At 39.1% G+C, this 14,611-nt stretch overlaps 1 protein-coding gene across 2 annotated transcripts; it reads left to right on the top strand.

Annotated features, from left to right (window-relative positions):
* The first annotated feature begins 880 nt into the window (after positions 1-880).
* On the top strand, positions 881-14,468 carry LOC139611724 (KN motif and ankyrin repeat domain-containing protein 1-like). Of its 2 annotated transcripts, XM_071466598.1 has the most exons (12): positions 881-1,293; positions 4,074-4,177; positions 5,027-7,573; positions 7,785-7,937; positions 8,467-8,575; positions 8,681-8,854; positions 9,015-9,102; positions 9,835-10,054; positions 11,566-11,708; positions 12,632-12,832; positions 13,058-13,156; positions 13,260-14,468. In XM_071466598.1, exons 2-12 carry the CDS (start codon positions 4,141-4,143, stop codon positions 13,320-13,322), a joined length of 3,834 nt encoding a protein of 1,277 aa, XP_071322699.1. In that variant the 5' UTR covers positions 881-1,293; positions 4,074-4,140; the 3' UTR covers positions 13,323-14,468. The 2 variants fall into 2 exon arrangements, with proteins under 2 accessions (XP_071322699.1, XP_071322700.1); XM_071466599.1 differs by lacking the exon at positions 4,074-4,177 and having other exon boundaries at positions 886-1,293.
* Positions 14,469-14,611: the final 143 nt, after the last annotated feature.

Here is a 14,611-nt window from a genome sequence, read left to right on the forward strand (position 1 = left end):
TCTCTGCAGTGCATGCATATAATTATTAATTAGTTTAGGACTATATCTGTGACACAAACATGGAGTGAGAGGACTTACAACATAAGCTTATATGAAGTTGAACTTTGAACTTAACAAGATACCAGGCATGATAATAGCCACCACTATGAGGTAATGTGTGATGGTTACCCACATACTAATCATGGCTTTTTGAGGTTAATGATAACAGTGCAGTTACAAATTAGATTTTTGCAGACCAGCATGAGAGAGCTACAAACAGATTTTACTTAGATGGACCCTTTGATTCATATCCAAAATAAATATGTTTTCACTAACATGAACCTTTTTTTCTCCTGGGAATAGCACTCAAACTCTAAGGGAACAACTCCTGGACTGGTGTGAAGCGTAAAATGTATTTCTCCACTGTGTCCACATGATGTCACTGTGCAGCTTACAAGCTGCTGAATATAAATGTAGTCTGGGCAAAGATTCAATTCTAAGGAGCATGTCATTTCCTGCTGCTGATTCTGCTGTTGAGGATGCAACTGCAACAAAAGAGGCTACTTTGTTCTGCCCATAAGGTTTCAGAAGCAGCAAAGCAGCTTTGGTAAAGTACCGTCCTGCAAAAAGGAAAATCAAAAAGAATTAAACAAATTAAACAAAGCAAAACAAAAAACAAAACAAACAAGCAAAAAAAAAAAACCCAAAACAAAACAAAACAAACAAAAATAAAAAAAGAAACTGTAGTTTCATTTGGCTTTAGAAAAGAGCACCTCTTACAGAACTTGTCTCTCCATTATTTCACTGAAGAAAAATGTGAATTTAGACATTTTCTTTGGCACACTGTCATGCCTATATTTATATTTTTATTCCATAAAAAGTCATAAAAATATAATATTTAGCCTAGGCTAGTCCTCTGGCCTAGCTTCAGAGACAACATAGATAAAACCATGTAGCCTTAATGCTGTGTAGTCGATTTAACAGAAGGAAAGTCATCATCAATATTTTACTGAGGACTGTTCATCACCTGACTGACTCCCAGGAGCACCTGCTGTACATGTTGACAGCTCTCGGCGCATGCGCATTGGCCGCCCTGCTCCTGGAGAGTGAAAACTTCTTTCTTCCCAGGAGTGGCGTTTCTCAGTCCGAAACAAAGGTAGGAAAAGTAAGAAAGATGAACTCGCCATCGTTTTAACATCGACAGGTTGCTCTTCGACTTTTTTTTCCGACTGATAAAACGACTGTGAGACATTATTTTTAACTGTGCATCCCCCGACCGCCTTATCGTGGGTGTCCACCTCCCCTCCTGCACAGGTAAGCGCCTTCACATCACATTAGCTAACAGGTGAACGCGTATTGACTTTAGCTCAGTTTTAAAGCAGGAAAAAAGACACTTTCTGTTCACCACTACACACTCAAATGTGAGCTCTACACCAGTATTATATTATATTATATTATATTCTAATGTCATATTATAGTTGAAGTTGGATGATGTTCTCTCAGCGTGGCCACAAGGCGTCAGGCTGAGGCAGCGTCCAGCCCTGCTGCTGCTAGCAGAGGCCAAGTGGTGGAAATGCTGCATGGTCTGTAACTATGTGCCTTTTATGGGACGCATTTTGCATCTACTTCTACCTTAACAATAGACAGTGCAGTGCTTATGAGTTTTTAATAATTTTGTTTAGACTTTAGAGCAACTCTTTGATTAATTGCATAGCTAAAGCTAAATGATGATTGAGGGTTCTCAAAATCCCTGCAAAGTCATTTCAGGTTGTGACCCCTTAAGTCAATGTCTACCTGTGACCCCTTGTCACCAGTTGCATATGTTTACCAGTTAAGACCAGGTCCCGATTTTATTTTAATTTGTTAAGTTAAAATAATACTGCAATTCACAAGAAAAAGTCTAGAAAAAAATCTTTCTTCTTACCTATACTGGTAATCATTTTGTGACAGACTTGTCTTATGACCCCCAAATTAGGAACCACAGCCGCAGACTTACATCAGAGAGAAATTCTCTTAAAGGTCCCACTGTTCACACTTTTCTAGTGTTTTATTTGAAGGTTTGATATCCATGAGAGGATATATTTGTGGTTTCAAGTACCCAAAACCATCTCAGTATAGTTTCACATCTCCTCGCTCATGCTTCTCTCTGGAGCTCCAGCAAGAACAGGGCGTTTTGTGTCCATCTCTGAACCTGCAGTCTGTTACTGTAGCGTGGTAAAACTCCCCGGTAAATGCCGGTAGATGGTCAGTCTGCGCTAAAATGAGCTGAACAGATGGTAAAATTCAGGCTAAAATGTTCTGGTATTTCAGGAAAAAAAAATCAACTTTAGCCACTGCTCTCTAATATAACTATCCTTTGGAAGGCTGTGCAATGACATATTGGCTTCCTGACATCCAACAATTGTGCAGCATTGCCTCAACATTTTTTAGTCTTGTGGCTTGCAAGCTCAGCAATGATGAAAAGCTGATGAAAGTTGAAGTTTTGCCTTTCATACTTTTAATTAGTATTTTTATATGTTTTCTCACTAAGCTACTGTAGATAATAATAAACCAGGCTGGTGTAAATCCCATTAAATATGATCTTATAACATCCGTGTGCTTTGGTCTGTGCCAGGCTATTTGAACATGTAATGGTACTGAAATCTATACTGAAAGAGTCAATGAAACCTTTGAGATGAATACCAAAGACACATAATATATTCAGTTTCTTTTAAAAGAAATAAGGACTCCATGAATTCAATACCTATTTTAGTCACCTAAGCCAGTAGTGGTATGAAGCTTATTATCAGGAAGAAGAGAAGAGAATGTCAGCTGAGCCCTTGAAACTTACTGTTTGATTATGTGCCAAACTCACATCGGCGTGCATTAGGGAGAACAGATGCAGGGGCTCCTGCAGGTCAGTCTACTGTCACTATTGTGTAAGTTGGTGAATGAGTCATTGAATGAATGAATGAGAATATGTGAGTTGCATTGTGAATAGGAATTATATTCTGTATCTAAATACATTAGAATAATGGTGTTTATGAAAGCAGCATCATGTTTTCATGCATTTAAATCAAAAAGAGTGGAGCATACATACATTTAAATCTCATGTTTCATTTTTTTTAAATGCTTGTCTGGCTCATCTTTCTACCTCATTCATACTTTCATTGTTAGTTCCAGATTCAGTATTTCATGCATTTCCTCTGTCTCCGTCAATGCAAACTTGGCTCTTCTCTCTTATGATTATGCAGAAATAGTACTTTGGGTCACTGTGGCTGACTTTAAAGACAACTTGCTAAACATATTAGCTATATTGCCAGAGGCTTGATGTCACTTGTTCACAGTGAATATAGTAAAAAATAAAGTAGGTGTATTTAAGTGTCAGTGTGAACACTGGGTGATGTCTGATTTTAATGTGGTGTGTGAATTTCGTTTATATACACCATATTACTAATATTTACTTGCAGATACACGTGTAAAACTTACACGATATGTACAGAGTCAATGGATCATGCTACATAGTACACAGACCTCTGACATATTAGTAGTGATCTGTGTGTGGTTAGTATTTTACAGCTTACATACCATATTGATGTTACCGGTGATTCATGCTATATAATTTTGTTATTCTTTATTTTCAGATTTCTTGCTATTATAGCTCCATATTTCTTCTTGTATTTTTTTCCTTATCTAGCTCATGTGATTATTTTGTCCATAATGCACTTTAACCACCTAACATCATGTAACTGACTCAATGTAAGGGGATTCTTCATAAGTGCTAAATAAGAGACTGACAGAACTGAGCCTATGTGCATTATTTGCAAGACAGCCTCCACAAAACCTCCACATGCTGAGAACAGAAGGTGCTTACTGATGAGAAAGTGATACGGCAGTGCATTGCGGCGAATCACTGTTGTGCACTTTGCAGAATTAACAATGATATGTCATGGCCTGGTATAGCATTTCCTTTATGTAAGCACTGTAAGGTTAGTTATTATAGATTGCTGATCCAGGGGCCAGGAAAGAGAAAGGGATTGATGCACTAGGACCTAGAAGCTACTAATCAAGATGTGAAACATTGTTAACCTTCAACGTTCTTCTTTTATTTACAGACTCATTCAGAGTTCTAACTGGATATAAAGTGATTGCTCCATTATTGATTCCTTTTGAAACATATTCATGGCTCAAGGCAATTACATGGTGGGAAATGTGTCAGGTAACTCACTATTAATATGCTAATAACTTTGATTTTTTTTTTTTCTTAGATTTTTAATAATTTGTGCATAATTTGTGCATTTCTGTATGTTTACTTCACCAAGTGTACTCTACTTCTTTTTATAGGGGTTATAATGGATGGTTTTAAAAAATCTCCATCAATTTATAGTGTTTACAATTTGCCATACAAGTATAGTTATACCTATTTGTGTCAAGTATTTGATAAATGTAAAATATTTGTGTTACTTTTGTTTATTCACTGGCTGAAATACTTGGAGGATGGTCTGTGGTTTAGAAGACCTGCCAAGAGTATGGTTGGACATTTAGAGGGAGAGTTGCAGAGTAATTATAGTGTGGGTTCAGGCTATGTAGAGAGACATACCATTTGGAGAGAAGTGACTCCTGAAAACAGAGTCTACACGATTGGTAAATCCTCCTCTGTCCCTCCTCTTCTTGTGGGACAGGCTCGGAGAGACTCAGATTATAGTCAAAAATATTTTGAGTTGACAGACGAAAAGAAGATTTGAATAGAAATGGTTGCTGATGAGCGAATAACACTGAGGTAAGCAAGGAAAAAAGAAGCTGTAGGGGTAGAAAGTGTATAGTACAAAGCAGTACAAGCCTTAGCGAGAGAGAGAGAGAGAGAGAGAGAGAGAGAGATTTTTTTTAGATTTAAACTTTAATTCTTAATGTATATGAGATTTCCTTAACTTGAATTAAGGGAGATTTGGAGACATTCCCACATAGTAAGTATTTTAGATTTCCCTCTTTCAAGCCCAGTGTTTGGACAGTTTTTTACTTTACTACATTAATTGTTGTTGTTATTGTTATTCCACTGTTGGTCTACTAGGTCAAAGCACTGAAGTGTGTGTTCCTAAGTACCTTGGGATCGACTACAATTATCAGTCGGACGTGGACTACCTCAATTGTGTGGACAGTTTACAAAACGGCACCACCATTAAGCGGCTAAGCCTTAAGAGGAGGCCCAGAGTGGCCGTCAATAATGCAGAAAAAGCACAAAGATCCGGTCAGTGGCATTCCGAAGAATCCTTGTCATCTAGCACCAATGATACAAGACTACTGGGCATGTCTTCTACAACCAGAAGTCGACCACCACTTCCTCCACCACATGGTTCATCCTCGGATAATAAGCTCTCAAGGAATGAGGGACCAGCAATGTCTCACATACTTACTGAGTCAAAGCCTCAGCCTGCTGTAAGATCCCTTGCTTTACAAAGAAAAAGCCCTGTGGTGGAAAAGAATATCGTGGAGACCCACAAGTACTTGGAGCAGGAAGTGACCAGTCAGCCTACACCTCAGCCCCAGCCTCGTCGACGACTGGCCAGCTTTGGAGGGGTAAGCTCTCCTGGGTCACTCTCCCCCTTCACTGGCCTGGGTGCATATAATCAGAACAACAATGGGAACAAGCCTACTGGCACAGGGAGTGATATGCATGTCCACCTTAGCTCGTCCCTGGGCAGTAGAGGCAGCACAGGGTGCCTGAGATCGAGCCCACAGAGCTCTGGTAGAACCACTCCAGTTACAGGTCTCGGCCCCATGCACCTGCAGCATGTTCGTGACCAAATGGTAGTAGCTTTGCAGAGGCTGAAGGAGCTGGAGGAGCAGGTGAGAATCATCCCTATCCTCCAGGTAAAAATTTCAGTTCTTCAGGAGGAAAAGAGGCAACTTGTCTCTCAGCTCAAGAACCAGAGTGACAATGAAGACATGAATGAAGTTATCTGGAGGAGAGCATATAGCATGGATGGGTCTGATATTGAGAACAAGGTGAATACTGAGGAGGGACTTAAGAGCATAGTGTGTGTTGAGCCCTCAGACCTCAGGGAATTCAGGAAACTGACGGAAGAGATGCAGGCATTGGAAAGAACCATCAAGGGTGGACATTTGCAAGCATGGCATGGAAAAGGTCATAGTCCTTTGCATGACAAGGCTATCAAGTCAGTCACAGTTGGAATTGATAAAGATATCACCTTGTCTAAACCCTCAAAAGAAAACAAATATGTGCACACTGATCAGGTAGAGAAAAGGTCCATTGCAACAGAGGTGTCTGAAGTTAATCTCGGAATTTACACAGAACGAGATGCAGAGCTTGATGCCCAACAACTAATAATTGGTGCCCTGAAGGAGAGAATTTCTCACTTAGAAGCAGAATTGAAAGAAGCAGCCCTCCAGACAGAGATGAGCCGTCTCAAACTTGAGCTTCAGGCTGCAGGAGCTAGGAACCGAGCTGACAAAGCATCTCTTGCTAGGCCATCCACTGCGAGCACAGGCATAGAAGTGAGGCCTCATACCACTAGCCAGGGAGTGGGTAATCACACAGAGGTCCAGGATGCCAGCACAGGGGAGGCAACAGAGGTGAGAACTGTGGGAGTATCTTCTTGTGGGCCTGAGCTGAAGAATGTTTGCACAGGACTTGATGTACCCATGAGCCACTGGGAGGTCAGAGAGCGAGTTGAGACCAGAGATAAGAGTGTGGGGATCCAGGTTTTTACAAACACACAAGGAGTTGGGACGGAGATAAAGTTATGTGATGCAGAAACCAACACAGAGATACCAGTGGATTATCTGGGGTCTAAGAAAGGAAAGACAAAGTATCATTCAGTGGCTTGTGGGGACTGTTCTGTTGATGTGATCATCTGTGAACCAAAGAAGTTGGTTTCTCAAGGTATGGCCACAGATCCAGTAAGAGGAGTTGATCTAGGAATCATGGCGTCACCCCAGACAGCTTCACAGCGTACCAACACTGTATCCAGCTCAGTGTCTCGCTTTACCAACACAAGACATGCCTTCAACACAGACTCCAGTACAAATACTCTCCTCAGTACCCAAGACAAGCACACCAACACCACTCAGACTGTTACCAGGACTGTGTCTGTAGGGAACAGAGTCAGAGATATCAAATGCACCCCAGAGACCCGTACTGTCGGTGTAGGAACCGCAGATCTGATAGGAAATGTCTTAAATCAAACACCAGGAACAGTCACCAAGGTAACCCGAGACACTGGTGTTGGGTTCACAAACATTAATGAGAATTTCCTGGTTGGACTGAAAACTCGAAATATGGCCTCTGGACCATCTCACCTACCTGACCCCATCAGGACAAGAAGTATTGGTGTAGGGGAGGGAAGGATACGGGATTTTTCAGTTTCATCCAGTACACCATGCCAGAGTTTCCAGCAATCTACACAGTGGGACCCTGAGCTTAACCATTACATAGAGAAAATGCAGAAGCTCCTTGGGGAGCATGGGGACCTACTCACAGAAGATTGCACTGAGCAGTACAGCAGTCGAGGAAGTGACAGCTCCAAGATGTCCTGCAGTAACAAAGCCACAGCAAATGTAGGAACTGAAGTCCATCGTTTTGATTCTCAGCTACCAGGTAACACTTAAAGGATTTAGTTAGTTTTAAAGTTACAAACAAAATTGGCACCGGTTCATCACAACTTTTCTCCATAGCACCACTAGTGGTCAAAAACTCATCTAAAACTTTAATGATTTCTTGTTATTATGTAATATACTGTAAGTAATGTCTGTAATGTTATGTTGGTACTACTCAAAATATTCTCTAATGTCTTCTGTCTTTGCCACAGTCAACAGAGAGTTTCAGTCTCCATCTCAACTTTCAGTCAACTCTTCTAAATGTGACAAAGCAAACCCAGGAATGTACCAACAGGGCAGCAATGAATCTGAGGTGAAAAGAATGATACAAATGTTAGAACAACAGACGTCCTCAGCTCTGCAAGGTAAATGTGTGTGTGATAATGTGTTATAATCCCAAACAATAATGTTTGAAGTAAATCTTTATCAACTTGGAATAGGGTGGGTGGATAAGAAGAGACAGTCTTTGCAAAAGCAGTGTAGTTTAAAAATATTCATTTTCCAGACCATTCCGGAGACCCAGTTTAAACTTGCGTTAGGTTTAGAGGAAGTGGCTGCCTTTGGCTTGGCAAGTTTGGCTTTTTGAGGGATACACTTGCAATGTTTGGAATGATATCTGGTTTTGGAAGGCATCTCATACCACATAGCAGTTTGTGGCTGGGAGTCTAAAATTGAATTGCTACGTAGGAGGAGCTGGTGTCAGAATACGTTCTCTTTTGAAATGAGGTCTTTGGATTTGTAAGAATATATAAATAATCATAAATAGTACTGTCAAGATAAACCAAGTGGTTTTGTGTCTATTAATTTATGTGTTGCAATTGATAAAATACACAGTAGAAGTCAAGTGTTGTGTATGCTAAGGTTCAGAGGTGTTTGCTCCATCATTCTTTTCAGACAGATCGGCCAATTCTGATGTGCTGCGGCCTGTGATGAAGAAACAGAATGGTAATCAAGGCTGTAGCAGCAACAGGAAGAGCATGAAGTTTATGAGGGTGACAACAGGGTAAGCATCTAATGACTAAACTAATATTTTACTGCTAAACACTGGGATGTGATGTGTTAGCTTTTTATTTTGTTTGTTTGTTTGTTTGTTATTTTTTGTCCTTAGACTGGATCCCATGCCATCTTACGAGCTCTCTGTCAGTGAGAAAGTTAACTCTGAGGAAGTGGAAAAGAGAGGAAACAAGAAATTAAGGGAAGCTGCTCAAGATGGAACACCAGCACGAAAGGGCAAAGGTGGCTCCAACAAGGCAACGAAAGGGTCTGCGAAATCACAACAGAGGTAATATAGGATTCTGGAGGGTTTTAAAACCAAACAATCTCCCAGTTGAAAAAGCCTCACGGCATTAATCTTGATATTTTATGGTATGAATCAGACTTTTGAGTCTTCCTCTTAAGTCTGAATATGCAGATTGTAATTTATTTATTGCTGTTTCTTTTAGGTGCAAGTTAAGTGCAATGATTATTTCTGCTTGTCAAGCCTTAAAGATGCACCTAAGTGATGACACGGCTTTGTCCAATGGGGAATTGGTAGGTTTTGTTCATAATATTCATTGTGAGAGCCACTGAAAGTGTGTACTTATATATTGTATATATGTGTGTGTCTGCGTGTGCACGTTAAATGGTATGTCACTGACTGAGCGTGGGGAGATGCCGGGGCAGGGTTCCTTCAAGTATGTCATTTAAAAAGAAATGAGTTTGGCACAAAAAGCGAAGGGCTGTGTTGACTGTGTAATTTTCTGTCGTGGCATTTTTCTTCAACTTAAAAACAATAATATTTCTTAGTGAAAGAGACTCCGCACATTCACAATAATTTGGTAATCATATAGAGAGGGAGTTCAATAGGTAAAGTATATTGAAAAGGGAAATTACGATAGATTCCATAATGAAACTTGAAATACTAAAAAACACTCAGCATGCTACAAATTTTTTGCCAAAGAAAGGAAGACAGATTCCTGAGACTCTTCTTTTGTGATATTTTGGAGATATTTATAGTGAGTTGTTGCTTTATTATGCTCTTTGTCTGTCTTCTTTCAGTCACATCCCAGTTATTACAAGATGTTCCTATCTCTTCAAAGTAGAAATTGCTCTGCACACTGAATTATGGAAACTTGGATGGCATTTGTGTGTGTGTCTGTGTGTGTATATATATATATATATATATATATATATATATATATATATATATTATACACACACACACACAAACACACACACACACACACGTACCTGCATTTTTTTATATTCTTTTGTCCATTGCAGCTTGACTGTCTACAAACACTCCAGCAAGAGTGGTTCTCTGTGTCCAGCCACAAATCGGCTTCTCCTGACACTGTGGACGACTACTTGTCAACGTTTCGGGTCATTTCGCCCTCAGTATTGCAACACATAGTTAATATGGCTGACGGCAATGGAAACACAGCTCTGCATTACAGCGTGTCTCACTCCAACTTTGGCATTGTCAAGAAATTGCTTGATGCAGGTACAGTAATAATCACAGGGCAACAAGAGGTCTTCGATACAGTTTGCACTTACAGCACAACCAGAATTCTTTAACCATCTGCATTTCAGAAATGAGTGTAATAACTGTGCCTTTGAATAGAAACCCCCAAAAATAAATAGTAGAGAAAGAAGCACAAACACACAGTTTTATAGAAATGAGGAATTCTGCACAATTCAACAGGACTGCACAGACCCAGTGAATGCTCTTCTTCAATGTGTTGTCTGTCGACCTTACTATGCTTCCCAATAACCACTAGGGGGCAAATAGGCAAACAGTGAGTTACCCTGTGTAACATGAGGTCCTATTGTATCTGAAACTAACGTGTAATGAACAGTACATTTTCCACAATTAAATTAAGATATTATTCTCTTATATCTAAATACTTTGGCCTAAACCAAGAACATTCACATTGAACTACTTTCAAGGACAATAAACAAGAAGACAGTTCAGTAGAACTCATTATCTGACATCACTGCACAGTTTGAACTCTTATATCAACAGAACGAATGGAATAAATTTTGTTGACTTTTGCTTAACCAGCCAGAGATTTGTTTTTAACTGTGTGAGCTGTTATGACAAATTATAATATAATTATAATACAAATTTTAAAATACTGTATTGACCCTCAGATGTTGCTACAGCAGTGCCTGTTTCAGCACCACTCAAATTTGAAATGAAGATTTTCTTTGGAAATCCATTTTCAAAATCACAATGAACTGTTCCAACCTTTTCTCAAGCTGTGGATACATTTGAAAGGGAACAAAATTTTATTGATATGATTCAGGGCCAGTCAGTTCAGAGGATTTAATCAATATAGATTGGACAGACAAGCACTGAATAGGTGTAATGACAGGGATATGTACTCTGTCTCACTTCCATCTAAAAGCCTTGCCACAGCTTTCAGAAGAGAGCTTTGAATCTACCGCTCTCTCTGAAGGGTCTGTCTTGCTAAGTTTTGTCTAAGACCAGATGAATAGAAACATATAATTAGCATAAGTAAAAATTTTAAGCCTTTGTATAGCCAACATTTCTCAAGAATGTTATTTTTTCATCTTTTACACTGTATCTAAGAATTAGAGGAATAATGGAACCTTTTTGAAAGAGTTTGTCAGAGTAGTTTGATGCTCCACATTATGCACTGAGTGAGTGTTTCAGCAACTATGTGAAATTTCGGCACTCTCAAAATACATGCTTTTGAGAAGTCTTAATTGCACAGCTGCAAAGAAACCACAGTTATTTGAGGACACTTTTAGCAAGTCTATAATGTCTTTGCATCATGGCTGCTGAGGAATTTAAGCACAGATTTTGATGTTTTCCATGTCTGTGAGTCTACTATTTTAATGAACTTTATTTTTCAGTATTTAACTTGGCACAGTTAGTGTAGCTAGAGGGAGTTTGCAAGAACTACTAATAGATACATTTTCTTCTTCACGTCTGTTTTCTTCCCTCTCATTTGTGTTTTCCGCCGGGGTCAACTGACCGCCACACAGAGGTTTGTAACGTGAATCAACAAAACAAAGCAGGCTACACACCCATCATGCTGGCTGCACTTGCAGCTGTGGAAACTCCAGAGGATATGAGAGTTGTGGAGCAGCTCTTCACAAAAGGGGACGTCAATGCCAAGGCCAGCCAGGTGAGTCAGTCTGTTCTCAGGTAATGCTAGTGGATGTAATGTCTTGTTGGCAATTTTTGTTTCTTTATGGTGTCAAAGAAGTTTCTTATTGTTTGATAATATACATGGATGTGGTTTTATTTGGTTTTTTTTGTCTGGGAGTACTAAATGTGCAGCTCAGATGTTTGAATGTCAGATAAGGGTTTTTATCTCTGTACAGTCATTAAACACGAGAAAGGAAAAACAAACAAAAGTGAAATATGGGTAGAAGCTGTGGGCCTATCAGGAACCAGTTAGCCTGTTGTCATCATTTCATAGTAACAGATAAGTCCTGCTTTTAACGGATGACTCCCTCACCAATCAAGTTTTTTGCTTATTTGTACATTTTATACCACTGAAAAGTTTTTTAATGTCGGTTTTAAAGAGATTTTTGGATCAGTTTTGCTGCAACTCTCAAGCTCACTCACCACCATTCAATTCCAATTGTATACAGAACAATACTGAAAATTATTTCATGCATGACTGAATTTGGACTCAGACATGAATCCAGAACTCGATCGAGTCGAATCGAGAGAAGAAATATGCAGTTGTTGTGGAACTACAGGATATGGTATCTATGCACTGTTTGTATTTTTAGCAACACTTACATTTTATAGATCCATAATTTCCCTTTACTTTCCTCAGAAGTCCTTGGTAATTTTTACTAATTGGGGAAAAGCTTTACAAAGGAATTTCCCTTTAAAGACCTCCTTCATTTAAACCCAATTAAATATTCATTTATTCATTCAGTATTAATTTGTTATTGGAAACTTTGCTCTCCATATATGTTGAATTGTATGTTCCATTGACCTATCCACTGACAAGAAGACCTGAGGTCATGCAGGCAATTAATTGCATCATTAACCCTATTTCCTGTGTTTGGCCCCTGCTGTCTGCCCTTCCAGGCCGGTCAGACAGCTCTGATGCTGGCTGTGAGCCATGGCAGAATGGCCATGGTGCAGGCACTCCTGGCACAGGGGGCGGAGGTCAATCTCCAGGATGATGAGGGCTCCACTGCGTTGATGTGTGCGAGCGAGCACGGCCATGCTGACATCGTAAAACTTCTGCTGGCGCAGCCGGACTGTGATGCCGCCCTGACCGACAGTGTATGTGACTCATTGCTGCCACTCTGCGCAGCTTTTGTGAGACTGTTGGCTTCAAGCTGAGAAGCTGAAATATTCCAACTTCAACTCACTCATCTTGAATTATGAAAGCAGACAGCATTTTTTTTTAAAGAAATTCCATTAAAATGTCAGGGAAACAAAGGGGTTAGAAGTGCTATATAATTAAATATGTATTCTCATAATGTGTATGATTATCTGTGTTAACAGGATGAAAGCACAGCCCTGTCTATCGCACTGGAGGCAGGACATAATGATATTGCAGTGCTCCTTTATGCTCATGCCAACTTCTCCAAAGGACAGACAGGGGTACGTGGGTTGGCATTTTTATAGCACTTAAATCAAGTGAATATTCAGGTAGTTGTTTCTGACTTTTTGTTGTGTATGTCCATGTATCTGTGTGTTTTATCAGGCAGCTGCTCGTCACAGTGGAAAGTCTCTCTCCTCCTCTGGCGCCAGAAATATTTTTGAATGATGTGATGCTCCCAAAGCCTGAATCGATTCTTCATTTATCTTCTTTATGAGGTGACTTACTGTCGAAGCCCCCCATTACAAAAACAGTGGTGGTGTCAGTTTCAAACTTACCAAGTTAGTCAAACTGTTTCTTTAATTGATTCTTTAACAGATGACAGAATACTAGTTGTTCTTCAGTGAGCTGTACTCTAGTCTAGCATTTGTATAACATGGCATAGTGTGTATTATATATTACAACTCAGCAGGTTATGTATGCATGGCAGAGTATATTACTAGTTTGTATTCATAAAAGAAAACAGTTCATGTAATTACCTGTGTCACTTCAATGGTTCTTTAATCATTTTCTTTTTATAAATAATATTTATAATTGCAATATTTTATGACTGCAAAAATAAGAAGGTACATGGAGTATACAGTACAGTAACACATACTCAAAGATGAAGAAAAATAAGTTAAGGGCTTCATTTAAAAATGTCTTTTGGTAATCCATATTTTTATTGTAATGTAAAAGAAAAATAATTATTTGTATTTATGAGTTGATACTTTGCTGTATCTGTACTGCTTTACTAGAAGAATCATGAAGCATGATAAATATTTTAATCATGTTTAATTTTGTCATTTTCCCAAACATAAACTAAGACTACATGTGATTACAGCTGCAGAGCTTCTGTTGCTAAAATCCATGGGATTAGATGTCATTGATTACATGTGAAGGAGTATTTCAGCACTTTGGGAAATAAACTTATTTGATTTCTCAGTGAGAGTTAAATGTGTCTGTTAGACATGAAGCTAAGTTGGTCGTGATACACACCAAACAAATGAGATATGATATATTCATTTGTGAGCTTTAGATGTGCTGGTAAGTGGATTTCTTTTTACATTTGAACACAGCGAGGCTAGCTGTTTCCCTCCATTTCCATTCTTTATGCTAAGCTAAGCTAATCAGCAGCGGGCTATAGCTTTATATTTAATAGAAAGATGTGCGAGTACTATTGATCTTGTCATATAATGCGATATAAGTGAATAAACAAATTTCCCAAAATGTTGAACTACTCCTTTAAGTGGCATCTGCATTATAATGACACTGATGAAGGCTGGACAGCCGAATGTTTTCTCCTCTGCGAATAAAGTGACTTCTCATCACTGACCCCAACGCCCTCTTGTCATCAGGTATTAACTGGTAGACATTTCTTTCAGTTGAATTTGAAACAATAGTTTATTTGTAAACTTAAATTCCAGTACAGCGATTAATGTGTTTATTGATTTTGAGTAGAGTAATATTTACAAATT

This window comes from Trachinotus anak, unplaced genomic scaffold (genome assembly GCF_046630095.1).
Source record: "Trachinotus anak isolate AG129_WGS33_773 ecotype Australia unplaced genomic scaffold, CSIRO_AGI_Tana_v1 ptg000028l, whole genome shotgun sequence".
Taxonomy (NCBI): domain Eukaryota; kingdom Metazoa; phylum Chordata; class Actinopteri; order Carangiformes; family Carangidae; genus Trachinotus; species Trachinotus anak.

Bases quoted from the DNA above. Each gene is read 5' to 3' on its own strand.
- LOC139611724 (XM_071466598.1), top strand. From the start codon at position 4,141: ATGGCTCAAGGCAATTACATGGTGGGAAATGTGTCAG. The intron at 9,103-9,834 runs GTAGGTTTTGTT...TGTCCATTGCAG, and splicing joins CTTTGTCCAATGGGGAATTG to CTTGACTGTCTACAAACACT. The intron at 10,055-11,565 runs GTACAGTAATAA...ACCGCCACACAG, and splicing joins CAAGAAATTGCTTGATGCAG to AGGTTTGTAACGTGAATCAA.